The following is a 27,388-nucleotide window of genomic DNA, read 5'->3' on the forward strand; positions in this document are numbered from 1 at the left end:
GCCCAGTCCACGTTCAGCCCGGAGCAAGTCTGTAGAATGATAAAGTGTTGAGGTCCAAAACGTGATGGAAATGGACATCCCCTCTGGGGAAAACGCCCACGTGGACATATACACAACCTCATGCACATTGCAGGGGATTCACAGCCCCTGGCCATGGTCCCCCGCCCAGGCTCTCAGATGCTTCAGCCGATGCACCGGATCCCTGGTGTGGCCTCCGTGAGTCATCCAGAGGTGACCTCATCACACACACACACCCAGCTGCTGGGTGAAAAGGGGGCCCCACTGGGCCTTCAACCCCAGGAACCTAAGACCATCACCCCCACTCAGTGCTGCCTGGGCACGCGGCCCCACCCTGCCTGTGGTCACTACTGCTGCTGCCACCCCCAAAGGGCAAGAGCCGCCGGATGCTGCCGCCGGTCTACTCCACCTGATGAGCGCTGCTTGCGTTTCAAAATGAGAACATTTATTATTTGTTTTTTCCTCATTAAAGTTTCACAAATAAAGCACAGCAAGACTTGTCTGCAGACACACAGGAGGCACACGGACAGCCCGTTAGCCAGAGATGGAGACGAAGGCCAGCGTGGCCCTCACAGGGCAGCGCTTCTCAGAACCCCTGGCCCCCTCGTGCCAAGGCTGGCCTGTGTCAGGCCTCGCCCATGCCGCCTTATGACAAATACAGAGGCCGGTGCCAAGGAGGTGGCTACAGAGCCGGGGCAAGGAAGTTATCCTCATGTTCTGATAATGACCCTACAAATCCCACCCCACCCTCAGGCACCTCCGTCTAAGGTGTCCGGTTACTCCAGGTAAGGAGGTTCCCAGGAGGGCCGTGTTTTCCCTAGGGCTGATGAAACTTGCTCCGACAAGCCAGGCCACTGGGAGGCACCTCAGGATGGAAAAGATGCTGGAGGCTTTGCTGGCTTTCAGGATGCCAGGAGCCCCACGGGGGCAAAAGGGGAGGAAGGAAAGAGATTCTAAAGACAGATTGCTGCTGGTATGTCCCGACCCAGGGTCACAGTGTCAGCAAAGAGAACAGCGTGATTCTGACAGGGTTGGATTTTGTTTCACCCTCGGAATGAGCAGACTTCAAACACTTGCATTTTCACGGAAATCAACAAGAGAGACAGCTAGCAGGACACGAGGCTCCTGCCAGTTCTGTATGGAAAGGCACCAGATGGTTTGTTATGAAACACATTTTGGTCAGAAAATAGCTGGGGTTTTTTGGTTCCTGGGAGGACAACAAAGCTAGAAGAAAAGGAGGTGTGAGTTGCGTGAGGAGGAGGCAGAGAAGAAAGCAGCTTTGGCATCAGACCTGGGTTCTACTGTTCACTCTACCCCTCCAGGCTTGAGGCCTCAGTTTCCTCATCTGTAAAGCGGTCAGAGAATATTTCCAAGTAAATCCAGGTGTCAGGTTTCACACACCATCCCAGGAAGTATGGGGAGGTGGGGCGCAGACACTCAAACGGACACACAGAAACCAGAGGAAGAGCACAGCCTTGCATGGAGGGGAGAAGGCAGGGAGGGGCCCGACGGAGGGCGATCACACAGATGATCTCCGTGTCAGTCCCTGGGAGCAGGGAGCAGCCAATTACACTGGTTCCAAGCACAGGTGGAGACCATCCACGGGGACCTTGGGCCCCTTCTCCTGGAGGAAGGACAGAAGGAAAGTTGGATTCAATGCAGCACCATGGAGGAGCCCTCAGGGTCACACCTGCTGTTAATGCTTTAAAGTGCCAAGCTGTATCATCTTTGGTCAGGAGCTGCCCCTTAGTCTCTAAGAGCCTGGGGTCCAGGGCTCAAACCCCGCCTGCTGGGCCCTGAGGAAGCAGAGCAGGAGGACACATTCCCCTTCTGAGGCTGTGGGTGCTCTCCTGTGCTGGGGGGTGAGGGGAAAAAATCACTGAAATCCAACAGCTGTCAGGAAGCAGGATGCCCCCAGGGAAATTTGGGTCCTTAGAAAGAGAGAAGGGACTAGAAATGCTTTGGTCACAGTCCTGATACCCACAGCCAGGGCAGAGCTTGCTCCAGGAGAGCAAGCGGGAGCCGATTACAGCACTGCACATGTCATGCAGCAGGAGACGTGCCTGATGCAGACTGGCTTCCAAGCATAAGCCAGAAGTCACTGAATAAATATTCAAGGCATCTTTTGGTTCTCAGAGAAAGAGCAGGGCTTAAAAAAAAAATCTCTCCCCTGCCTGACTGGCTGCAGCTCTGATCTTCAGGCTGACAGTGCTGAGGGCTGGGAGAGGTGGCGGGTGGGTACCGGAACCGGCTCCCCCGCAGCAGGTGGCTTTGGTCCGTCACGTGTCAGGGCCGCTTGTGTCCGGCTGGCCCCGGGCCCTCAGAAGCTGAAGAGGTCATCTTGCTCTGTGCCGCTGCTGTCAGGCTTGTCCCAGTCGACAGGCGAGAGGCACTGGGCGTAATGCATGTCCCGGGCTGTCAGGCCAGTGTCCAGGACCTGAGGGTTCGTCCGAGACTGGGCAAGCCTGGAAGGCAGAGCTGTGTGAGCCGAGAGCCTGGGCGAGGGCTGGCGCGCCCCAGGGTCAGATGTGAGGGGGCACCAGTGGGGAACAGCAGGGCACATGGTCCAAGAAAGAAGCCCCAGGTGCAGGGGAGGTGGAGAAGCCTCAGATCAAAGCACCTCCCCTTGAGAGTCAAACAGCTCAGAAAAGTCAGGGGCAGCCAGCGGGGCACCCACCCCCGGGAGAGGCCAGAGCACCCACTCTGTGCCCCAGCTCAGTCAGGACATGCCCAGGAAAGAGGAGAAGGGGCAGCGCTGGTAAAGGGAGCAGGGCGGGTGGGGGTGGGGTAGGGAACAAGCTGTGGGAGGGAACACGGAAGATTCTTTGGCTATAACTGTGTCAACACCATGCTGTTTGAAAAATAAATTTACAAACGGAGACAACCTACATGTCCAAAAGAATAGGGGAGAGTCAAGTAAATTATAGCCGCTTCCCTTAAGAGAATGTTAGGCAGTTAATGGAAAAGGTGTTTACGAGGAACTTTTAACAGCCTGGAGCAATGCTTGCGACACATCGCTGTTAAGTGAAAAATCAGGATCCCAAAATGCAAATACGATGAGCTGATCAATGCAAAATAATGTATATGTATAGGATTAGCATGAATTAAGCCCAAAACTCTGGGCTGTGCGATTACGGGATGGTGTTACTTTCTGTTTAATGCTTTGCTGATTTTCAAAATTGTTAATAAAGGGCACATGATGCTCAAAATAATGTGGAAAAAGCAAACAAAAGATTTTCTTCAGAGGGCGGATGTAGTCAGCCAGTGAGGCAGGGAAGGTGTCGCTGTTGCCCTCGCCCCAGGCTGGACCAAGGGGTTTCCACCAGTCCCTGGCAAGAAGGAGGCAAGGAAGAGGAAGGAGGAGGCAGGAGGGCAAAGACCCTGACTGTCCCCACCCGCTGGACCAAAAATCACTGACTCCAACCCCAAACAAAGCCCCTGATGTGGGAGGGCTGTAGGAGGCTGCTGAGGGTCTCAAGGGAGAAAGGGAGGCCTGACAGTCGGGGACCCAGGGCTCAGAACCCTGACCTGCCCAGGCCTCTCCTCAGCCACAGCCTTCTCAGTGGCATGTCCCCAAGCTGCAGGGGGCCACAAGGATGGCCCCTGGGAAAACGGGGAAATGCCACCAAAGGCTATACCAAAACACCTCCTCACTGTGCCTGACCTTCCCTGCTATGGAACACTTCACGAGCTTCATTAAGCACTTTCTCCCTTCCCCTGTTCATAAACACAGACCTGTAGAGGGAGCAAAGCCTGTAAAAAAAAAAAAAAGCCCATTTTTGAGGGCCACGCCAGTCGGAGGAAATCAACTTGAGCTGCAGTGTGTTTCGCTCAGCTCAGACTGCGGCAGAGCAGCCACCAGGAATAGTTTTTGACTCAACAGTAAGAACTTTCTAACAGCTCTGGACAACGCTGGAAGGGATTTCCTCCCCAGTGAGCTCCCTGCCCCTGGAAGCATTTGAGTGGAGGGATGGGACTGTTGCTCTGGAGGGGGTCCGAGTGGCTCGTGTTCTTAATCAGGGAAAAGGTCCCCAGGGGAAAGGGCGGCAGGGCCAGCCCACGCACGCCAGGCCCCCTGCCCAGCACAGGAAGCTCACGTTACCTCGAAAACGCTTCATCCAGGCCATCATCCAGCTCCTTGGGGAAAACAAAGCAGGAGATAAGAACTATGTTTGGGGGAGCCCATGCTCACAGCCGGGGCTTGTCCCAGCCCCTGGGTAAGCTACAGGGACTCAGGACACAAGCTCAGGATGGGTGCCTGGAGGCACGGCCTCAGGCAGACCTCCTGCCTGGTTGCATCGCCAGCATCTCAGCCCAAGGACCCAAAGCTGGAGACGTGGGAGAGGAGAAAGGGCATGTCCCAGGGTGTCTGGAGACCCAGGTGGGTTCAGTGCCCTGCTCCATGCTACCTGCCCATGAGACCTTGGGCAAGTCACTGCTCCTCTTTGAAACTCAGCTTTTCCTTCAATAAGAAGAGGGCGTTAGACCTGATGACTTCTATGCTTTCAAATTCCACAAGGTAGAGGGTGGGGAAGGAAGTTTTCTTGCCTTCATTTACTTCCAAAAGCCAAGCCAAAATTCCAAGCTCATGAGGGATAACTGATGCCAGGAGTCCCACAGCCTCAGTAGAAAAGCGACAGGTGAGGTCCCTCCATGGCCTCCTGGTGAGGATGGGCAAGTGGCAAGGGTGGTTCCTGAACAGCAGAGAACAGGCTCGAGGGACACCAGGGGAGCCCCCAGTACCCAGATTTTTAAAAATTAAAGAGACGACAAGTTAACATGTGATTCTGCAATGGATCCTGGGCCAGAAACAGGACACTGAAGGGGCACCTGGAGAAATGTGTAAGTTCTATAGATTATATAACAGCACAGTATCGTGTTTGTTTCCTGATTCTGACCAGTGTAATGTGGTCATGCAAGATGTTAACAACTGGGGAATCTGGATGAAGGGTGAACAGGAATTCTTTGTACTACTTTTCTAACACAGTCTGAAATTATTTCCAAATGAAAAATTAAAATTAAATTTCAGGTTCCTCGGGGAGATTCTGTTGGCAGAGGTCATCACCCTCACTGAGATGCAAAAGCTGAGACAGAGAGGTCAGGGGGCTTGCCCTGAGTCCCTGAGGGAGTCAGGGACCAAGCTGGTGACTGCCCAAGTCTCTGGGTCCTCATTCAGGCAGCTGAGGGGGAGGGGTGTCAGGAGTGAGCTCTGCCACACCAAGAACAAGGGCGCCTTTGGCTGGTCTTGTGGTGGGCAGAGCCGTGTGGACGCTCAGGCCAAGAGGCCAAGCATTGTGAGGAGACAGCTGTGCTGGGAGCCAAGCCTGTTGGGGACGCAGCCTCAGGTTCAAAAGGGACATTGTTCATCCCCTCTCCTGGGCCTGGGCACTACCGGGCTGGGTCTGGTTCTCCCAGAGGCCCACAAGTCACGGGTCCCAGGGCCTGGTCCCTGGAGCAGCCCCAGGCTCACCCAGAGGTCAGGCTGAGGATCACCGATCTGCTGGGCGCACAACCACTCACCCAGACAACACTGCTGCCACTCAAGGCTTGCGGCCGTGGCACCTCGTCCATGTTGGTGGTGTTGGCGCTGACCGTGGACAGCGGGGCCTTAGCCGTCTCCTCTAAGTCCAGCAGGTTCCCAGTGGCGACCACTGTGAGGGATCCGGTCAGGTTGTCAGTGGGAGATCAGCCTCTTCCTTCCGGGCCCCCTCCCTGGGCTGTCCTGGCCCTGACCCTCCCCTCTGATGTGGCCTTGCCCAGGCCTCCCAGCAGAGCCCGGCCTGGGCACCTCCCCACGGCAGATGCGCAGCTGCCCACAGAGTGAGAACCTGACTAATGGCTTAGACTGAAACTTTTGTATTCACAATAGTTAAGTTTTCTTAAGCGACCACACAATAGTATGTTAAGTATATAGAAAGATAGACACATTTATATATTTGCATAGGGACACACCTAGAAGAAAATGTACTAAAATGAGTTATTTCTTCCCCTTATCTACATTTTCTAATTGATCTGTAATGAACGTGTATTATTTATTTAACAAAACAAAAGTGAAAAACCAACAGGCTGTCCCAGCCCAGGCAGGAGCGGGACCCCCTGGATGAAGCGCAACCCCAACACTGCATGGCCAATCCCCCTTCCCCGTCAGGACTCACAGCTCTTCAAGGGGGGGGTGCAGTCTCGGCAGGCCCCCAGGACGTCCCCTCCCTCTTGGCTGGCTTTGTCCCTCTTCTCTCTCTCTGCAGGACCAAGGCACAACATGTTGGAGCCTCAGACCCCAGCACTCCGTCCCCAGCAATCACCGGGCAGGGGTGATTAGCCGTGGCTAATCTCAAGGGGCAGTTTCAGGTTTCCAGCCGGGACGAAAGAAACCTTTTGGATGTCAGTTAATCCTCATGAGCACCCTTGGGGAGGGAGACGGCTGTTCCCATTTTTCAGATGGGAGACTCCGAGTGGTGAAGGGACCTGCTCACAGTCACAAGTCAGGTGGGTGATGAGGCAGGAAGTCGGTCCAGGTCTGACCCCAGGGCCTTTATGTGTCTCCCCACCTCCCACCACACCCACAATGTAGATGCAAAGTCTCACCTTCCTTGGACACCTGCCAAAACTCAAAGGCGACTTTGAATGCCTGGGCTACGGTGAGGGTAACAGCCTGAGCCTGAAAACAGGAAGTGGGGATGGGGAGGGGTGCAGTGTCAGCCAGGGCAGAGCAAGTCTGCACTGGAGGGCTGGGGACTCCAGGCCAGGCCCCCTGGCTCCCTCCCTGCAGCTTCTGCAGCTCCATCCCAGGATCTGGAATGCCTGCTGGGCAGAGCAGGGTCCTGGCCCTTCCCAGGTCTCCAAAGCAGCCTGGGGTGTCATCAGGCCACAGCCTCACAGAGGCAGTAGGGGCCCCATCTTTACCATCTCTGGCCCCACCACAGTTCTCACCCTCACTCTAGGGCCTCTGCCTGCAAAGGCTGTTCTTCTCCATGTCTTTTCCTTCCCCTTTGGGCTTCCCTAAATTCAATGAACTGTGAGGCTTACTTCCTCCAAGAAGCCCTCCCTAATTACCTGTGGACTTAGCCCTTGGAATTGGAGAACAGAAAAGCCAGAATTGGAATGGCCCAGCCATTGCCCCAAATGAGCCACAGCCAGAGAGGTGAAAGTTAGGTTCCAGTTGGGACTATAACTGGATCCCACAAAGAGAGTAGAAGGTTTGTCAATTTCCTGATAGGAGCAAGATGTCAATGAAGGCCCGGGGACCAAAACCGGTCAGTGCTATAACCCACCTGTAAGGAAGGGCCACACCTCGGCCCTTCACCCCAGGGGAACTCCCCCCCACCCCTCCAAACCCAACTCAGATGTCACCACCTCTCTCCTATCACCGGTCCCAGACTCCTCTAGCCCCACCCACCTCCCTCTGGCACCAGGCATGTGAAAGTGTCACTGGCTCCCCTGTCTGTGTTTCCCCCAGCTGTGTGCACCCTAAAGGCAAGAATCAATCTGAACACCCCTGCCCTCCGGAGTGGGCCAAAGCCTTCCAGGGGTGGCAACAATGCTGGGTGAATTACATTCATCTGAGGTGCAGGCCTCATTCCAGCCAGGACCTATCCCCAGCCCATATTCATCTCAACACCTTCCTCTCTCAGCCATTCCAGTCCAGGGTTAATCAGCTCAGCTTCTGGGAGTGGAAGTCTCAGAGTTCGTAGCTATAGCCGGAAACATCTAGCTTCCTTCTGAAGCCCTGGCTGAGAGAAGAAAGCACCAGCCTCTTTCAAGTCTACAAGTTCAGGCCTCACCAGCCTCAGCCCCGCTCCCTGCCCTCCCCCGGACAACTCAATTTAATTGAGAAATGGACCTGTGGCCACTGCCTTTAAAACTCCTTTTAAAAAAATATTTAAAATTCCTAAACAAACTGACTGATCCGTGCCAATTAAACTTCACAAAAGTATAAAACCTCATTTGAATGTCTCCAACATTTACATTTTTGATGGAAGTACAGGCACTTTATGGCAAAACTTAAATATGGTAATTAAGTATGAAACTCTTCGCAGCTGTTTACAATTTAAGCTGTCATATCTGAATCAAGTTTAATAGACCCAGTTACCATTGAGAATTGCCCATGAACTAAAAATATGGGCTAATTACCAGCCCAAGTCAGATCACTATCCACCCAAGCAAGGGCTGGTCACCCAATGTGGCAGGGATATGAAAACGCCGTTATTTAAGCCTGCTGGAAATCCGGAGACACAAGCTTAGACTGTAGTTGCATAAATCTGCTTGTTCATTTGCATACATTCCTACCCTTTTGTCCTGAAGTCCCAAGCTGTAAGTTAAACTGAATACAACCCAAGAGGTGGATGTGTGCAGGTGGCTGCAAGCCCAGGCTGGGCAGGGACTGGGAGTGGGGTGGGCCCTGCTTCCTGGGGTGGCTGCAGGAATCCGAGGACCAGCATTAGGTGGAGGGACTGCTCAGGCCTGCCCAGGCGGGATGCCCGCCCCTCCTGACTGCCTCTGGCCTTCAGGTCTGCCTTATTATCCTGACTGGATGCTACCTTGCCCAGTTTTTCACATTCCTTGTTCCCAGGAACCAGGCTGCTCATGGCTCAAAAGCGGCCAGAAACTCAGACCAAGACAACCACATGCCCCCCAACAGCCCTGCTGCCCCAGAAGCATAAACCTTGCACAAGGATCACTCCAAGATGCCAATGGTCATGGGGGAGGGAGCAGCCTGGCCCTGCGCTACCTGGGTGGAAATGGGGGTAGCACTTTGCTTACCATCAGCCCAGGCCCAGCACCTGCACGACACCTTCACTTCGGAGCCCAGAGGCCTCCCGGTTGGGCAGATGGAAGGGATTCCCTGGAGGAACCCTATGCTGGCTGTGCCCAGCAGCACCAGGGAGGGGAGACCTGGAGTGGCTGTGCTGCCCCAGAGTTGAACTGACTGGTGGGTGATATAGAAAGGAGCCCTTCTCCCCCAACCTGAATGGGTCATGAACTCATTCCGGCAGCCCAGCCAGGAAGAGTAGGGATGTGGAGGCCCCCAGCCACAATGAGTGACGTTTTGTCAACATCCCGATTCAAGGCCCTCAACATCCCGATTCAAGGCCCTCAACATCCTGATTCAAGGCCCTCAACATCCTGATTCAAGGCTATTGCCATCCCGATTCAAGTCCCTCAACATCCTGATTCAAGGCTATTGCCATCCCGATTCAAGTCCCTCAACATCCTGATTCAAGGCCCGCTGCAAACGGAAGCTGCCTCACCACCCACCCCAGGGGAACCATTTCACTTCGCCCCTCTGCGCTTGCACGTGTGTTAATCCCATGCTGGTGTGCACTCCCCACCCACCACCCCACCCCTTTCTCTCGGCCTGGCAAACTCCTCCTGGCTCCTCAGCCTTCAAAGCCCCATTCAAGGTGTCTCAGGGAAATCTCACTGACTCTAACTTCAGGGAAGTTAGTGAGATTTACTACCACCCCAGAACTAAGCCCCCCTGGGTTCCAGGTACTGAAGCTGGGCTGTTCTCTACTGCCTTGGATGTTTTCTCCATGGCTCAGGCCAGGACAGACGGTGCCAAACCTCTGTGGCGGAGCTGACAGCAGGTGCGGAGGCTGATGCAGCTATTCCATCTCCTGCCTCCCCCAAGAACACTTCCACTTAGCCCAAGAATCTAGGATTTCCAACATGTCGAGGCCATCAACACACTGTCAGCTTGGGCTGGGCTAAGACCTTGAGGTAGCAGGTGATGTATTTACACCATGCTGGGCTGGGCTGTCTTGGAGAGGGCTCTGCAGGGCCCCTGAAGCAGGGAGGCCAGGTAGCAAAGGGTAGGGAGATAGATAAACCACTCCAGCCATCAATCCAACCCGAGAAGAACACACTAAGAAAGATGAAGAGTTTGGGTGTCTGGCAGGGGCCCTTCTTGCTGCCTGGTCAGGGCTCTGCAGTCAGTGGCTGAGCAGTGGCCTGGCTCTGTTTTCCTCTAATTGACCTCATGGCCTGAGGGTAGGCTGATTTCGCTCAAGTCTGTGTGAAGTTCTCTGACCACAGGCCAGGTCTCCCTTGTAAGAGCTGGGCCTGCACCTCTCTCTTACTCCCAGACCCCTCATCCCAGAGGAAGCCTCTGCACCGTCAAAGGCCCCTCCCACCCAGGGCCAGCTGTCCCTGCCCAGGGCCTGCCCTGGTCAGCGGGGAGGAAGAGATGAACAATGGGGACATAAGGAGCTGTATTTTTAAGTCTGTGTGGCCTCCTAAAAGACAAAGCCACGAGTCACATCTGTGGGAACTCACAGGAGATGCCACAGCAACTTGGAGCCCTGGGACCTCATGAGGCAAGTGGCCAGCGACACTGAGTCTGCAGGAAAGAAACAAGGTGTTCAAAAGAACCTAGGGCCTTTCAGAACAACCCTGGAGGTCACTGAGGCAACCTTCTCATTCTGCTGATAGGCAAGCACCCCAGAGACGGGCAGGATCTTCTCCAAGGTAACACAGCAAATCAGCCAGGATTAGACCGCTGGACTGTCTCCTCCTACAGTGCCTCTTCCATGACACCTGTGGTGGGCTGAATCGTGTGTCCGCCCCCAAGATGTCCACATCCCAATCCCTGAGACCCGTGGATGCTGCCTTACACAGCAAACGGGCTTTACAGATGCGAGTTAAGGATGTGGCGATGGAGATTATCCCAGATTACTCAGTGTCCAAATGTCATCAGAAGGAGTGCTGAGCGGGGTAGGAGAGTCAGAGCTAAAAGCAGCAATGTGACGATGAAATCAGGAGACCGGAAGATGCTACATTGCTGGCTTGGAAGATGAGGACAGGCCCACGAACCCGGAAATGCAGGTGATCAGTCTCTGGGAGGTAGAAAAGGTAAGGAAATGGATTCTTCCCTAGAACCTCCAGAAAAAAACACAATCCTGCCAACCTAGTTTAGACTCCTGATCTACTTCTGTCACAGAATACATTTTTCTTCTCCATAAAAGAATACATTTGTGTTAAGCCACTAAATTTGCAATCATTTGTTACAACTTCCACAGTATCTAAAGTGTGCCCTGATGGGCAGCAGGAAGCCTGGGGACCACAAAGACTGTGATGTACCTGACATGTCCTTTGATGACAGGGGAGGGAAGGGGATCTTGTCTCCTAGGTTCCAAGGGCTATAGGGCATGGGGACTGGGGCTCTGAGCTGTCAACAGAGGTTAACAGGTGTCAATGCTACATCAATGGATGTCAGGAAACACCTTATAGGGAGGATGCTCAGATCCTGGGGGGGTCTCAGAAACAAAAGCTGCAATGCCAAAGGTTGACCCACTCCACTCCTTGCCCCCAAATTCAGGACGAATCCCCAGTGACCACCAAGGTTCCCACTCATCCCAGCTAAGATGTGGTCAGGGGGTGTCCTGGAAATGAGACAAGGAGCTCTGAACTCCCCCGTCACACAGGGAGGGGAAGAAACGTGGCACTGTAACCCTGACAGCAAGACAGCTGGCCTCTGGGAGTCTGTTTCCTCATTAAAAATATAAAAAAAAAAGAAAAAAAAATGGAGAGAGTAACAGTCGCCACCTTGCAGAGCCGTGAGGATTAAACGAGGGAAGACCTGGAAGCCTAGCACTGGAATGCACACACAGGAGGCACCGAGAGACGGTCACTGTCCTCCACACTCTGGTCACAGCTGGAATGGACACACAGGAGGCACCAAGAAACAGCCATTGCCCTCCACATTCCGGTCACAGCAAGCCCGGTTCTCTGACGGCTCTCGCCTTTGCCTTCCACCCTAGGCCTCCCTGATTTCCCATTTCCGAGGACCAATCCCCAGAAGGCCCTGCATCCCTAGACCATATTAAAGACAGGAGATCCAAAACAATCTCAACCCAGCAAATCACGTTACAGAGAGAACGGGCCCAGACACGCACTGGGGACATGGGCTAGCCACTGCCCACACGAGGCTGACTGGCAGGTCATCTGCCTACCTGCAGCCCCACCACTATACCCCTTAGCTCTTGGCACCCACTTGGGGTTCCCAGAGATTTCACCCTCTTCTTAAGTAATGGTCACCTTTGGGTCCTGCCTCCCACACCAGATAGCCCCCCACCCACAGCAGGGCTGCCAAGGCCACTGGACCCTGTCCCAGCCCCAGCCCTCCCCGCTGACCATCTTCCGCTTGGTGCAGAGGAAGGCGTGGCACTCGAGGCTCTGGTTGTGCTGGCTCTGGGCGATATATGCAAACACCTTGTCGTGCATCTTGTCTGCTGTGCAATAGGAGATCCTGAAAGGCAAGGAGGAAGTATCACCAGACCTGGCACAGGGGCCTGAGCACATGTGGGATGCCCTGCAGGGCAGCTCCCCTGAGTTGCAGGGAACCTGCTATTCTCACTCCATCAGGCAGACTCTGGGAATCCAGCCTTGGCCTCCAGGCTGGGTACCTAGGCCATCTGTGCAGGAGGGGCCCAGGCCAGGCAGGAAGGAAGGAATGGGGTAAAGACTGGAAGCAGGGCACTTCCCCCTCTCCCTCCCATCCCACACTGAGCCGCACCCCAAAACAGTAATAGCTGAACCCTTACCACATACCAGGCAATGTGCCAAGAGCTTTCTAGATCTCACCTCATGTAATTCTCAAAGCTACCCTCTGAGACGGGTTCTATCACTATCCACATTTTTCAGATGAAGTAAACTGAGGCTAAAGACCTGAGCCCAGACCTGAACTCACTTGTAGGACTCCAGAGGCCATGACTGCCGTGCTGCCCCTTAAGGCTATGTGCCAACTGGCCAGAAGGGGAAGCAGAAAGCAGGACACTCCCCTGCTCACCGATGCCCCTCACCTGGCCCCCCCCACCCCACCTGCCCTCCGATCCACGCCCCTGTCCAGAGGTCTGGTGAGATTCAGGTCCGTCTCTCTCAGGGTGACTGGGACCACTTGCAAGTTCTGGAGCTGTGGCCAGGGGTGAAGAGCTGGGAGTAGGGGTGGGGTGTGTGTGTGACGAGGACCCAACAAGGAGCCCCAGCGGGCCCGGGAGGAGACACACAGCAACTCCCTCTGCATGGAGCACCCTCTCTGCCCCCAGTCGCACCCGTAACCTGGGGGCCACCCGAGCCCTCAGCCTCCCACCCTCCCTCACTTGTCTGGTCCCTCCTCGTTGCCTCCAGTCAGCCTCAGAGTCTCAATCGGGGAGGGGCCGGCAGCCCAGAGGTGGGACAGGAGCGCCATAGACTCACCCCTCAACCATATGGCCCCAGCTTCAATCACAGGCATCGACACCCTGATGGGCAGAGCGTCAGGTCCCTGCCTACCTCTTCTCCATCCCAGGGGGTCCAGCTTCCTGCTCTAAATGTTACTGGGTCCTTGGTAACAACAAACTAGATCCTATTATTCTTCAAGCCCCAGTAAGGTGCCGCCTCCCCTGGGAGGCCTTCCCGGATTTCCCCAGGCAGACCTCCTCCTTGCCTTCTTGGAAAACACTATGCTGTATCTCCTGTTTCCTCCTGACTATACCCAACTAGAGTGGAAGCTCCTTGAGGGCATGAGCAGGATTGGAGTCCTCATCTGGCACAGACGTTGGCAGAATAGGTATCTGAAACTGTTGACTAAAGGAAGGCAGGTATGATCAGGCCGGTGAGAGGAAGACATCAGCCGGACCCCCACAACACACATCTATTGACCCTACTACTGGCCTGTGCACCAACGGGCTGAGCCATCTGCTTAGAGACAAAGCAAGAGGGTGGAGGGATGCCAGGCAGACGGGAGCCTGCTGGACAGGGCTCCAGCCCGGGTATCCTAGTTCCAGTTCAGCTACTACCTCACTGTGCAGCCTTAGGCAATTCCCTCTCTGGGCCTCAGCTTCTCCATCTGTAAAATGGACCTGAGCTGTCCCTTCCAGTTCTGAAAAACTACAACTGACCAGCCGAGAGAGGTGGGGATAGCCTGAGGCTCTAAGGGCTGACCAGACGACCCACTAGAGAGACCATCTACACTCTGACCTCAGACCTTGGCTGAGGCCTCCCTGGAATGTCTGGCCAGATACCCGGAGCTGAGCCGCTGCATTCATAACAGAAGGCAAAGGCAGTGACTCTGCAGTTCTCTGCTCCAAGCCCGACTCAGCGGTATGCTGGTGGGGAGTAGGGGGGCGGGGCACGGGTGGGCTCAGCTGTCTTCTGCAACTGGTGATGATGACAGCAGCAGCTGCCACTGAACCAAATGCTCATCGTGAGCCAGGTGCCGTGCACTCTGCGCTTCCTAACAGCGCTGCGCAGCAGGATCTGTTCCCACCCCCATTTTACAGACGAGGAAACTGAGGCTCCAATGTCGCCCAGGTAGGAAGTGGTAGAGCCTGGATTCAGATGGGATACTCCACCCACTGCCCCAAGTGGCAGAGTGGATGGGCCAACCCCATGCTGAGCATACCTGTATATGGACACGTTCTCAATGAGCTGGTTGGTGAGGTTGTCTGTCAGGATAATTCCCCGTGGCGACACCTTCAGAGTCACCTTCTGCAGCTTCTTCCCACTGGCCTTAGCCTTGGGAGCAGACAGGAGTCAGAAGAGTCTGCCAGCCTCACTTGAGACCCACCCTCATGGCCTACACCTCACTGTTCCTAAGCCCCAGACACGGGGCCCATCTCAGCTCAGGTGACTGGCAGCGGCGTGGGGAAGACCACTCAGCCAGCACCTTCTTGCAATAGAAACAGGAGCAGCATCTGCTGAGCACCAGCTTTCCGTCAGGCACCGTGGACCTCGAGTCATCCTCCCTCTCCCCAGAAAGAGATGGACTCAGAGGCTAAGGGACTTGCCCAAGGACACACAGCTAGGAGGGCCTGCAGACTCGGCACTGAATGAGCTAGCACAACCCAGCAGGATGACTCCTGAGTACTCTGCTCTGTCCACTGAGCTGAGGGGTCTGAGGCCACCAAGGGAAGTGGATTTAAAAGGCCCACCCTTGCTCAAAGCTAGGGAGGGGGCAATCTGCTCTCTGATGGGCTATGCTGTCTCTCAGGCCATTGGGCAGGTAGTCAAGGGAAAGCAACCTCCCCACCCTTCCTGGTGCTGATAAGTCACCAATGCATTGGTAGGGAGCCTGAGCTGGGGGTGGGGAGGCTGGAAGAGGCCATAATGGCTGGAGGGAAGCCACTGACGGTGACCTTGCAAGTCCAATGGTTCCCCTCTGCCAAGGCCCAAAAGCTGGATGGAAGGAGAAACAAGGGCAGGGCCAGGCTCAGACACACCCAACTGGAGTAACAAGCTGGGACAAGGGCACCCTGGGAAGAAGCTGGTCCTTGGTCCCTGGTTCCCCCACCCTTCCTGACTGGGGTGCTCACCGTAGCCACGATCCTCTTGATGGCGGCGGCCGACAGCTCCTCGCCCTTGGGCTGCTCCACCAGCGTCATGCCCAGGTACTTGAGGCTGAACAACATCCCCTCCAGCAGCGTCTCCCGCGTGTCCGTCCAGTTCTCAGGCAGCTCTGAGGTAGCACAGGGTAGGCCCTCAGACCCTGCGGCTCAGGGCCCACCACCAGCAACAGCTCTCACCAGCCTTCTTTCCTAGGAAACTCCAGCAAGGGGGATGGGGGTCTCCCCCACCACTACTGCCCTCTTTTTTTTTTTTTTTGAGACTGAGTTTCACTCTGTCACTCAGGCTAGAGTGCAGTGGTGCGAGCTCAGCTCACTGCAACCTCCGCCCCCCAGGTTCAAGCGATTCTCCTGCCTCTGCCTCCCGAGTAGCTGGTCTCGAACTCCTGACCACAAGTGATCTGCCCGCCTCAGCCTCCCAAAGTGCTGGGATTACAGGCGTGAGCCACCGCGCTGGGCCTGCTGTCACTTTTAATAAAGGGCTAAAGCTTTCCGGCACATACCAAGGCTCCATGTAAGCAGCTTTACATAAAATGTTCTCATTAATCCTCCTAAGAACCTAGAGGTCAACGCTTTTATCAAACCCATTGACAGACAAAGACACGGAGGCCATGGAAGCTCAATCACATAACCAAGTCCAGAGGGCCAGGAGGTGCAAGAGCCAAGTTTTGAGCCCTATTTTCAAGCCCAGAGCCCTCTTTACTTCAATGCTACCACTTGCTGAGGAAAAATCATACCATTTCTTACTGAATCCTTAGTGCAATCCTGTGAGACAGTGATTCTACAGATTAGCAGACTGAGGCTCAGGGAGGCAAAGTCATGAGACGAAGGCCACATACAATGAGTCGGACTTCAATCCTGAGTGGTTCCCATGGCCCCAGCCTGCACTGCTTTCCTCCCTGTGCGCATGGGTAGAGACCAACAGGGGCATGCGGGAAGCTGGGCGGGAGACAGTAGCCCAGGGAGAGCAGGGAAGGGTAAGGGTGGGTGGGGAGAGGAGAAGGTGATTTCCCAAATCTGAGAAGGTTCGAGACCCGCTCTGCTTCCCACCCCCTGGATGGTCCTAGGGAAGTCCCCTCTCCTCTTTGGGACTAACATTCCCCCCTCTCTGGGCTGTGGCAATGGCGCAGAGCAGGGTCCACAAGGAGAGTCCTCTAAAAGCACCAACCACACAAATGTCAGGAAATAAGGGGATGAGCCTGCCTCACTGGGTGGGCAAATGGACCAGGAGGGACACATGGAAAGAGCGCCCCACCACGTAGGTGAGAGCCCTGTGGAGGCAAATGGGCATGAGGGCAAAAGCAGGCTGCACTGACGGTTTCTGACCATCCCCGGCTCCTTGGAAGGAGAAGATGAACAAAGATGAATGTACACCCCACACTTCCACCTGCCAGAGCCCCTTCCCGTCCCCTACCTCTCTGTCCCATTTACAGAGAGGAAACCCTCACGGATGCTGTGCTTGTAGGAGGTGTTTGTTACGACTGCACCATTTTATAGATGAGAAAGAAAACTGCTCTTCAGCCTCACACACAATCTTGTTAAGGACAGAGCAGGATCCAGCCAGGAATCAGCTTCCAGGAGCCACGAGAGGTAGCCAGGGCCAGCTTCCCTAGACCATCCCCCAGGGAGGGGCTGGGAGATGTCCTGGGCCCTCCCTACCTCCTCCTGAGGCCTTCCTCACTAGCTCCGATTGAAAAGCCACAGGAAGAAAGTTTGGGTATCGCTAGTTCCAGGGCAGTTGAGGCTCTGGCAGGGATGTGGGCCCCTACTACAAGGCTCAGCTTGGCTCTGGAGTTCCGGCTCTGTCAAGAGCAAAAGTCTGGGTCCAGGTGGCATCACCAGGTCCCCTACCCAGTCTGGATCCCTGCTGCCCCTCTCAGCCCTGTCCTAGAGCCCTGGGCCTCCAGGGGCTCTGGTCCCCCTCTCCACAGCCAGAAGGAGCCTTGTCCACCCACATTTCTCTGGATTTGCCTTGAGCAAGCCACTGTCCCTCTCTGAGGCCATTTCTTCATCTGAAAGAGGGTGCGGGTGTCAGGGCTGGGGAGGGTTATACAGGAACTTACAGATGTACCCAGTTCCCCTCATGACTTGAGATCAGGTGAGCAGGGACCTACTGACTGTCATCTAGACCCTGGCATGCAGGTAGTGCTCCATACTTGCTCAAGGAAGAAATGACGAGGACAACCCCATCCCATCCCCAGCCCTGGCCCCAGGCCCACTGACCCTCCAGCCCTAGCCCTCATCCCTGGGCCTCCACCCCAACATGAGGCCAGGCCCCCACTGAGATGACCCCAAAGCCCAACATGACCTTATCCTCTGTCCCATCAACCACAAGCCTATTCCATTTGATCCTCCAAAAGAATGTGAAAGTCCCTGAGGTGTCCCCAGTCCTGGGTTGAGTGATGGGGCCCTGGAGCAACTCAGACACAGACCCTGCTCTCAAGTTCAGAATAACAGCACCATCATCAGGGAAAAACAGCGCTTTCATATAACAAAGATGCAATGATAATAAAGCTGTAGCTATTACCATCACCTCTAACACTCACAGCCACCTTGCAAGCAGGCATTCTTTCATTCCCATTTTACAGAGAGGAAACTGAGACTCAAAGGACTGACTCTAAAGCCCAAGCTCCTGACCATGAGACCATACTACTTTATCATGCAGCAAACTACCTTAATTCTAGCAAAAGATCAGGTTTTTGGAGGCGGAGGCATTTCTTCTCACCTGGAATTAGGTATTCCCAATACCTAAGGCTTCCTCTCTGCAGGCTAGGATACCCAGGCCACGATTTTCAACCTGAGACCCATCTAAGCAAGGACAGCAATGGAGAGAAGTGCTACTGTGCCTATGACTCGTGCCCTTGGCAGACATTGATAATCAATTGCAGCTCTACTTTCCTCTGAGCCTTTCTCAGCACAAGGCCCCAGGCAAGCAATACTAATTGATCAAGGTTTGAACATCCCATTATGCATTCCTACCCCTGGCAAACATTCTCCACTCTGCCTCTCCAGCCTCCATTTTCATGTCCCCATTCTCCCATTTCCTCTGCTTCAGCCCTTTCCTGGCCCCTTTCCAAAGTCACTTCCGCTCCCTCCATTCCAAAGGACCAAAGCCTGCCAAGGTCACTGGTGATCTCTTTGCTGTCAAAACATTCCCTAGTCCTCCCTGACCCCTGAAATGTTCGGCATTTTTCTGCATTCCTCCTTCCCTGGCCTGACCCTTCCCCTCCTCTAACCACGTCCTTACAGACTGGTTGCCACTCATCAGCCTTAGGCCCTCAGCTCAAGCCCCTCACTTGATGATACAACTGAAGCCCAGACAGGGATGGGACCTGTGCAAGGTCACATGGCAAGTCAGAGGGACTCTCCTCACTCCACCCAGTCCACTATAGACAATCCCCACAATGACCAGTGACTGTGAGGGAATTTTAAGTTTCCCCGTCTCTTCTCCCACAATATCCCTACATACCCCCTACCCCAAGAAGCTCCAACCATGCAGAGCTTATTCCTAATAATGTAACATTTACTGACTAACTCCTGTGCCTTTGCTCAAGTAGTTCCCTCTATCCTAAATGCCCTTTCTTCACTTGATCAAACCCCACACATCCAGCCTCTTCCAGGAAGCCTCCTTTGAGGCAATATAGCCCTGTGGTTAACAGCAAGGCCTTAATCCTAAGGTATCAGCTCCGATGCTTCACGTCTGAGTCATCTTGAGTGAGCTCATTACCTTCCCTGAACCTCAGTTTTTTCATCTTTAAAATGGAGGAAACAGCAGCTCTGACTCCTGGGGGCTGTTGTGACCCTTGGATAAGTTTATAGAATTTAGCAGAGAGGCAGGCCCATCGCAGGTGTTCAGTACACCTTCCAGTAGGGCCTCATCCCTCCTGTGGGCGGGCTGTTGGTGCCCTTCTTGAGTGTAAATCTCTTCTTCCTCCTGCAGCCACACCATCCACTGCCAAGCACTGCCTACACGTCTCTTCCCTTTAAAGAACCTGCCATTCATGTCTGCTTCCCCAGGACCTGGCATGGAGGTGTACGCCTGCCCAATGTGCCCGTCCAGTCTGGTCCTGTTTCTCCCTTGTACCCCATGTTCTCAGGCCCCACTGAGATGCTCCTTTCTCTCTAGGAAGCTGCTTCCCTCCTGTGGTCTGTGCACAACTCATCTCTTCACTAGAGTGTAAGGCCCCTCATGCCCACACTCTCCCCACAGAAACCGGCACCTGGGAGCTCTCAGTGAAGGCCCATTGGTAGGGCTCAGGGCCACACCCGCCCTGCTCACCAGCCACAGCCGGAGGCCTTATTCCCGGGAGGAGCCCATGGCTTCAGGAGGTGCTCCCAGAGGCCCCTGGGCAAATACAGGCCTGAGTGCACAGCCCTGTTCCGGTCCTAGTTATTTTTGGCCCTGTAGTGGGTAATGACTGCGCTATTTTAACGTTGCAATTTTACAGATGACCTGCTGCTGGAGTTAGCTGGGGACAGACCATATGCCTGGTCTAAATTATAGCTATGAACACGTGTTCTTTCCTCGTTAAGGCCCCCCCAACCACCCAGGAGTCAGAGCTGGGCTGAATGCCCTTGTGCCCCTTCTGCTGCTCCCAGAGACCCAGCCTGGCTGGTGTGTCTGCAACATCAGAGCTGCAGCCAAACCCAGGGGCCAGGGGAGCCTCCGACCAGGGCTCTGGCCTCCAGTCTCCCCCAGCTTGGTGGGGAGATGGCCTCAGAGGCCAGAGTGACAACATCTCAGAAGGGGGCTCAAGCTCTGCCCTGACCTGGAGTGTAGCTGCTTCTCTGGGCTGTAATTCTATCTGACAAATGGGTTCAGCCCCTCAGGAGTGTCACCAGAAGTTTCTGGATGTGAAAAGTACTAGGAAAATTTCAGAAGTCAAAGCTGTTGAGATTGTTATCAAAAGAAAATAATTTTTAAAATGACAAATTGCAGCAGCTACCATTTCCTAAGTACCTACTTACACAGTAAGAGAAAAATATGCTATGGGCTATGGAGTTCATAGTCACTGAACCTCCCTGGATCTCAGTGTCCTAACTTTAAAATAGGGACAAGACAGGCACAGTGGCTCATGCCTGTAATTCCAGTGTGCTAGGAGGCTGAGAAGGAAGGATTGCTTGAGTCCAGGAGTTCAAGACCAGTGGACAGCATGGTAAGACCTCGTCTCTACAAAAAATAATTAGCTTGGCGTGGCAGTGTGCACCTGTAGTTCTAGCTACCCAGGAGGATCCCTTGAGCCCAGGAGGTCGAGGCTGCAGTAAGCTATGATCACATCGCTGCATTCCAGCCTGGGCAATAGAGTGAGACCTTGTCTCAAATAAATAAATAAACAACAGGGACAATAGAAGTATCCACCTCAGCCAGGCGTGGTGGCTTATGTCTGTAATCCTAGCACTCTGGGTGGCCGAAGCAGGTGGATCACTTGAGGTCAGGAGTTCAGAACAGCCTGGCCAACATGGTGAAACACCGTCTCTACTAAAAATACAAAAAAATTAGCTGCGCGTGGTAGCCGGCGCCTGTAATCCCAGCTACTTGGGAGGCTAAGGCAGGAGAATCACTTAAACCAAAGAGGTGGAGGTTGCACTGAGCCAAGATCCCGCTGCTGACTCCAGCCTGGGCAACAGAAGGAGACTCCCTCTTAAAAAAAAAAAAAAAAAAAGAGTATCCATCCATGGGGTTGTCTTGAGGATGAAGTGAGTTCACACCTGAGGTGAGCTTAGAACCTTATCTGGTACATACCAAGTATCACAAGTGTGAGCTACTGTCATTACCACTGGTCAAATGCAAAGAGATTTAACATGTCCATGACCATTCTCATATTGAGAGAAGAGTCCAGGATAGATCAGTGTTCCCATTTCACAGATAAAGAAGCTCAGAGGAGTTTGACCGTGGCTCATAATTGACAGCACTGGGACTTCAGTCAATACCTGCCTCCTGCAGCCCAAGCCCCTTGCTGGGGTCAGGCAGAGCCCTGCAGGGCTGCTCAAAAAGAGTATCTGACCCTCAGTGGGCAGTGGGTGACCTCTGACTCCTTCAAGCCACATGCCCCTCACACAGCCCCCAGACCCGTGAGAAGCAGAGTCCTAGCCTCCAGTTCAACATTCCCTGCACTTGCTGTTCCCTCTGGCTGAAACACTCTTCCCAGAATCCTCCCTCCTGGGATTCACCGGTGTGTACCGAGTCACCTTCTCAGAGGGACCTTCCCTGGTGCTGTCAGTGGCCGCCCTTATCCCCCCTGCACACCATTTCCATGTTGTGCTGACTGCCAGTACCTGCCACTCTGCCTGCTGAAGATGCTGAGGCTGGCGCAGACTGGGGAATGAAGATCTCCCGACCCCAGCAGTCCTCTCCACCGGGCTTCTGGGAACTGCCCCTCCAGTGGAACGCCTCTGAAGAGCACGTTCCACACTGCCTCCCACAGTTTCCACAGCAGGGTTAAGCTCCAGGAGTCCCTGGTGGTAATTTGCTTTATTTATTTATTTACTATTTGAGACAAAGTCTCACTGTGTCCCCCAGGCTGGAGTGCAGTGGCGTGATCCCGGCTCACTGCAACCTCTGCCTCCCAAGTTCAAGGGATTCTCCTGCCTCAGCCTCCCAAGTAGCTGGGATTACAGGCCTGCACCACCCCACCCAGCTAATTTTTGTATTTTAAGTAGAGATGGGGTTTCATCATGTTGGCCAGGCTGGTCTCGAACTCCTGACCTCAGGTGATCTGCCCACCTTGGTCTCCCAAAGTGCTGGGATTACAGGCATAAGTCACCGCGCCCTGCCGGTAATTTGCTTTATAATGTCCACTTTGTAGACTCCCCTCCCTTCTCACTTGTCCTAACAATATTTCCTGCCATCTTGTCCCAAATAAATGACTTGCACTCCAATCCTTGTCTCTAGAAGAACCCAAATGAAGACACCATCCTATCTTACAAAGCTGTCCCATCATTTCCTCACCCTGCTTTATTTTTATTTGTCCTGCTACCAATGTCCACAACCACACCACTGATCTACACCCTTGTTGTGGTGCCCAGACTGTAAGCCAGAGATGTCCAATCTTTTGGCTTCCCTGGGCCACACTGGAAGAATTGTCTTGGGCCACACATAAAATATACTAATACTAATGATAGCTGATGAACTTAAAAAAAAAAAAAAATCACAAAAAAACCCATAAGAAAGTTTATGAATTTGTGTTGGGCCACATTCATTTGCAATATCCTTTATTATAAATATTATAAATACGATTAGATCCTCCCTCCCTTGCCTTCCAGCATGAACTAGCTTTACTGGAACCTGTACCTCCTATTTCTTCACCCCTTCTCTCTGGGTAAGCACAACCCACAAACGAACCAGAGGGCCTGAATGATCCCAGTACCTCTGGAAAGAGTGCTGAGGGGCCAAGGTGAGCCCCTCTTCCAGGCAGCTGGAAGGAAAATGCCTGGCCAGGGACTGAGATAAAATATTGATGTCTCCCCAGGGGATGGGAAAAGCCATGTGTGGGAGAGGAGGAGAGCCCTCTTTCAAGGTCAGGACAACCAGGAATCCACTGCAGGCATGAAGCTGGGTGGAAAGAAGCCTGGGGTGCTGGCTTTGCTGTGTGACCTCAGGCAAGGTACTGCCCTTCTCTGGGCTTCTTTCTCCACAAATAAGCAATGCTCATGCTAATCCTAGTGAGGACCTTGAGGGGGAGGAGCAGGTCACAACTGAGAGCAGGGTTCGAGTCTAACTTTAACTCCACTGGCTTCAGCTTGGCCTCAAAACTCAACCACAGGGACCAGGTCCAAGGCCAGGCTGGGTCACAACCCTGAGCAAGGTGACCCTAGCACCCCCACCCCCACATACCCCATGGCCCCTGCTCTAACCTGTGGCCACTGCTGTCAGAGGCTGCCAGCCCAACCTGGGGTGGGTGGGGCCTGCTCCCAGCTCCTTCCATGGCAGAGTTCACCAAGCACACTGGTAAGGACCCCTGCGCTAGGAATGTGGAGCTCTGCCTCTTAGATGCTCTGTGTCTGGGGCCAACGACTCCAATGCTCACAGTCTCAGTTCCTTTGTCTCTAAAATGGGCCTGCTCTGTCACCTCACAGGGGTCAATGAGAAAATGGAAGCAAAAACACGTTGTAAAACAGTTACAAAAGCAGTAGTTACTATTTACCAAACTCTTCCTCTATGCCAGGCAAACGCAATTCCACTTGATCCCCACAAACAGTTGGAGGCAGGTACTACTGTTACTTGCAATTTACAGGTGAGGAAATTGAGACTTCATCACGAGGGACAGGTGGGGCTCGGCCTGCCCTCCTTCAAGTCCAGAGGCTCCAGGACAGCACTCTGGGCTTACCGGGGCCTGGAGGAGGGGGAGAGATGCTCCTCTCCTTTCCTCCAAAGGTGCAGACAGGCTCTGGGCCCCCAAAACCCATCTCACCACAGTACTAATCATGCTGGCGGCGTCCCAAGGATAGGCAGTGGGAAGAGGAGCAGGGGAGAAGAAAGACACCAGTTAGGAGGGAGCATTATTACCACTAATCTCCTTGATACTTCTGCCAGGTAAGAGTTTTTATCCCCATGTTGCAGATGAGGAAACCGAGGATCAGAAAGGACAAGTGACTTGCCCAAGATTGAAGATGGCAAGAGAAATTCTCTTCCACCATCCAAAGTGGCTACCTCTTCCACGTCCCCAGATTCAGAGATGTTTCTTTCTAGCCTCCCTTCCCTTGCCAGCCCCCCTTCCTTCAAAACCACTTCCCTGGGGGCTGCCCCACCACCCTCCCTCCCTCATTCCTGGAGAAAACCGCAGGATTCTCCCACTGGAACAGATGGCCATTCTCAGTAGTCCTGGTCAAATCTTGCCAGTTTTTAAAGGGTCTATTTTGGGATGCAATCAGTGTGATACACAGTACATCCCCTGGCCTAGTGGCCCAGCCCTAATGGGTCTCTGACCCCACCCCCCACCAGCAGGCACCACCCCACATTCCCAACGCCAATGCCAGTCTCAGCTGGGAGGCGGCCACAGCTGAACAACAGAGTGGGGCCAGAGGAGGAGCAAGGCGGGCCCTCTAGGCCCAGACACGCTGGCACTCCTTGGACCAGGGAGCTTGGGCTCCCCTGGCAGAGCCCTGTAAGGCGATGAGGGGGTGTTGTACTGTCAGTTGTTTCCTGATGAGGGGAGAGGCTGTGGCCCGAAGTGGGTGGCAGGGAGGTGGGAGTGTACAGCAGTCCTGGGCTCTGGCTCCAAAACCGGCAGGAAGGTCTGTGTGACCCCAGGCAAGCCACTCTCTTCTCCCTCCCAAACAACGAGACCTGCGCTGGGCTCGGTCTTCTGGCTTCAGGGGAAGGTGCCAGGTGACAAGTTCCCTGAGCGTAACCAGAGACAGGGGGAGAGAAAGGGGGGGAGGCCCCTCCCAGCCTCCCAGACGCCCCAGGGAGAGGTGGCGGCGAGTCTGCCGTTTGCCTGGGCACCCAAGGGACTCTGGAAGCCCGAGGGGAAAGGTGCGAGAGAAAACAGGTTTCAAAAATAGTCGGGACGCCAGGCTGGCCACCTGGACCTGGCTAGAGGAAGGGACGTAAGGGTCTAGATCGCCTGATGTGGGGCTCTCCCGAGGCACCCTGGCGGGACCTCTCTCCCAATTTCAAGTACGTACCTGCGACCCCGGGCTCACACCTGGGTGCGTGTTTGGGCACCCGGAGTCAAAAGTTGGCCCGGTGGGTCGGGCAGGGGGCGGGAGAACGGGCCAGTGGGCTCCTGCCCGCCGCAGCTGCTGGCTGGGGCGCAGGGGTGCGGGACGGGGGCGTCTTCCCAAGCCCCTGCGCCCTCTCCTCCTCCCCTAGGCACCGACGACGAGCGCCTGCCTCCCCCTAGCTGGCCAGGACAGCAGGGCGGGTGGTGCCGCGGGTGGCGGGGGCCTCTCCTCCCAACCTGCACCCCACCCCATGCCGGCTGCACCTGAGGACCCCGAGCTCGGGCTCCTTCCTCAGCGCTGCCCCTCCTCGCAGCGGCATCGAGCGGCCGGGGAGTAGGTGCACAACTTGACCCCGGCCGACCCCCTGCCCCGCAGGGCCGGGAAAGGGCCACGCCGGGACCGGAGCGCCGGTCAGGCCCCGCCTCTGCCCAACTTGGCTGCACTCCGGGCGCCCGCGGAGGCCCCGCGCGCCTCTGCCCGATCCCGGCCCGGCCCGGCCCGGCTGACGCGCGCACACTCACTGCGGTGCCGGCCACCGCCCCCCCAGCTCTGCTTGGCCAAGCTGGGGCTCCGGATCAGCGCTCGCCCCGCGGACTTGAGCGCGTCCATGACCCGCTCCGGCCGCTGCCGCCGCCGCCAAAACTCCGTCAGGAAAAACTTTCCGCCCGGCCCTGCGGCGCGCGGGCTGCGCGCTCCTCCCCTCCCAGCGCGAGCTCCGCCGCGGCGTCCGACGGGGCGGGGCGAGGGAGGACAGGCCACGCCCCCAGACGGGCCTCGCCCCCGACGGCCGGTCTCGCCTCGGCCGGTCTCGCCTCGGCCGGTCTCGCCCCGCCCGGTCCCTGTTCAGGCCCCAGGTCCAGGCACCAAGAGTTTCCGAGGCCGCCCGAAGGCGCCAGAAGATAGCAAATCGCAAGCCCTAGACGTCCCCGCTTTCCTCCTTCTCCCCAATCCCCACCCCGTAGGGGCCTGAGGGCCTGAGAGCAGCGGCCTAGGATTTCCAGTGACCATTTTACAGATGGGGAGACTGAGGGCTCCTCCAGTGGTGAAAGGTCTTGTTCAGGGACAAGAGCAATGCGATGTCCAGGGCAGTGGGAGACTTAGGAAATAGTGGAGGCTGTAAGCCAGGGATATCCAAACTTTTGGCTTCCTTAGGCCACATTGGAAGAAGAAGTGTTTTGGGCCACACAGAAAATACACTAACACTAACGACAGCCGATGAGCTAAAAAAAAATATATATATATATATATTTTATATATATATATATTATATATATATAATATATATATATATAATATATATACACACACACTCATGTTTTTTGTTTTTTTGTGTTTTCTTTTTCCTGAGACAGAGTTTCACTCTGTCGCCCAGGCTGGAGTGCAGTGGTCCGATCTCGGGTCACTGCAACCTCTACCTCCTGGGTTCATGCTATTCTCGTGCCTCAGCCTCCTGAGTAGCTGGGATTACAGGCATGCACCACCATGCCCGGCTAATTTTTGTATTATTAATAGAGATGGAGTTTTACCATGTTGGCCAGGCTGGTCTCGAACTCCTGACCTCAAGTGAACTGCCCGCCTCAGCCTCCCAAAGTGCTGGGATGGCTGTGAGCCACCACACCTGGCCCCAAAAAATCTCATAATGTTTTAAGAACCTTTACGAATTTGTGTTGGGTTCCATTCAAAGCCGTCCTGGACCTCACATGGCCAGTGGGCCACAGGTTGGACAAGCTTGCAGTATAGACCGTTGTTAGGCGCAGGGTCGGTATATAAAAATTTGCCTTTAGCAAGTCCAGCCAGGCACTTTACTCATCCTCGTAGCTCCCAGGCTGCTCCCTGGCACCACCTGAGCATGCTGGGCCACCCCATACCCCCGCAACTTCCCAGGTAGCCTCACAGATGGTATGATCTGGAATGTGCCCCTGACACTGACTTGCTGTGTGACCTCAGGCAAGTACTTCCCCTCTCTGAGTCTTGTTTATCTGTGGATGAGAGTCAATGCTATCTCTAGTGATCCTTCCAACCTGCCAGGGTCAAGAATCTGCATGACCTTGACCCCGACCCCATGCTGCTTCCTAGGAGCATTCGGAGGACAGTCTGAACCCCAGAATTGCTCAGGCACAGATGTTCTAACTCCAGGATTGGAAGGATTTGTTCTAACTCTCTAGGATGCCGTGCCTTCCTTTCAAACTGTGCCAAAAGGAGCCAGAGGGAGGACACCCATATCCAAGCCACAGCCTGGCTTCTTTTAGAAGGGGGTGCCTCAGGCAAGGCCAACTTCAGCCTCTGTAATTACTCCCGGCTCAGAAGCCAGCAGTCCTCTCTGTGTCAGGAGAAAGATAGCTCTGTGCTGTCCCCAGCTGGATAGGGCAGCCTCACTGACATTC

At 54.7% G+C, this 27,388-nt stretch overlaps 1 protein-coding gene across 2 annotated transcripts; it reads right to left on the reverse strand.

Annotated features, from left to right (window-relative positions):
• Window positions 1-441: 441 nt before the first annotated feature.
• On the reverse strand, window positions 442-25,740 carry LDLRAP1 (low density lipoprotein receptor adaptor protein 1). Of its 2 annotated transcripts, none has more exons than XM_002811263.5 (9): window positions 25,526-25,740; window positions 15,309-15,451; window positions 14,399-14,511; window positions 12,151-12,265; window positions 6,604-6,676; window positions 6,174-6,257; window positions 5,539-5,669; window positions 4,121-4,155; window positions 442-2,483 (listed from the first exon to the last, which is right to left on the reverse strand). In XM_002811263.5, exons 1-9 carry the CDS (start codon window positions 25,611-25,613, stop codon window positions 2,339-2,341), a joined length of 927 nt encoding a protein of 308 aa, XP_002811309.3. In that variant the 5' UTR covers window positions 25,614-25,740; the 3' UTR covers window positions 442-2,338. The 2 variants fall into 2 exon arrangements, with proteins under 2 accessions (XP_002811309.3, XP_024108757.2); XM_024252989.3 differs by lacking the exon at window positions 442-2,483 and adding an exon at window positions 2,820-3,771 and having other exon boundaries at window positions 25,526-25,723.
• Window positions 25,741-27,388: the final 1,648 nt, after the last annotated feature.

The sequence above is a fragment of the Pongo abelii genome, chromosome 1 (genome assembly GCF_028885655.2).
Source record: "Pongo abelii isolate AG06213 chromosome 1, NHGRI_mPonAbe1-v2.0_pri, whole genome shotgun sequence".
Lineage (NCBI taxonomy): Eukaryota > Metazoa > Chordata > Mammalia > Primates > Hominidae > Pongo > Pongo abelii.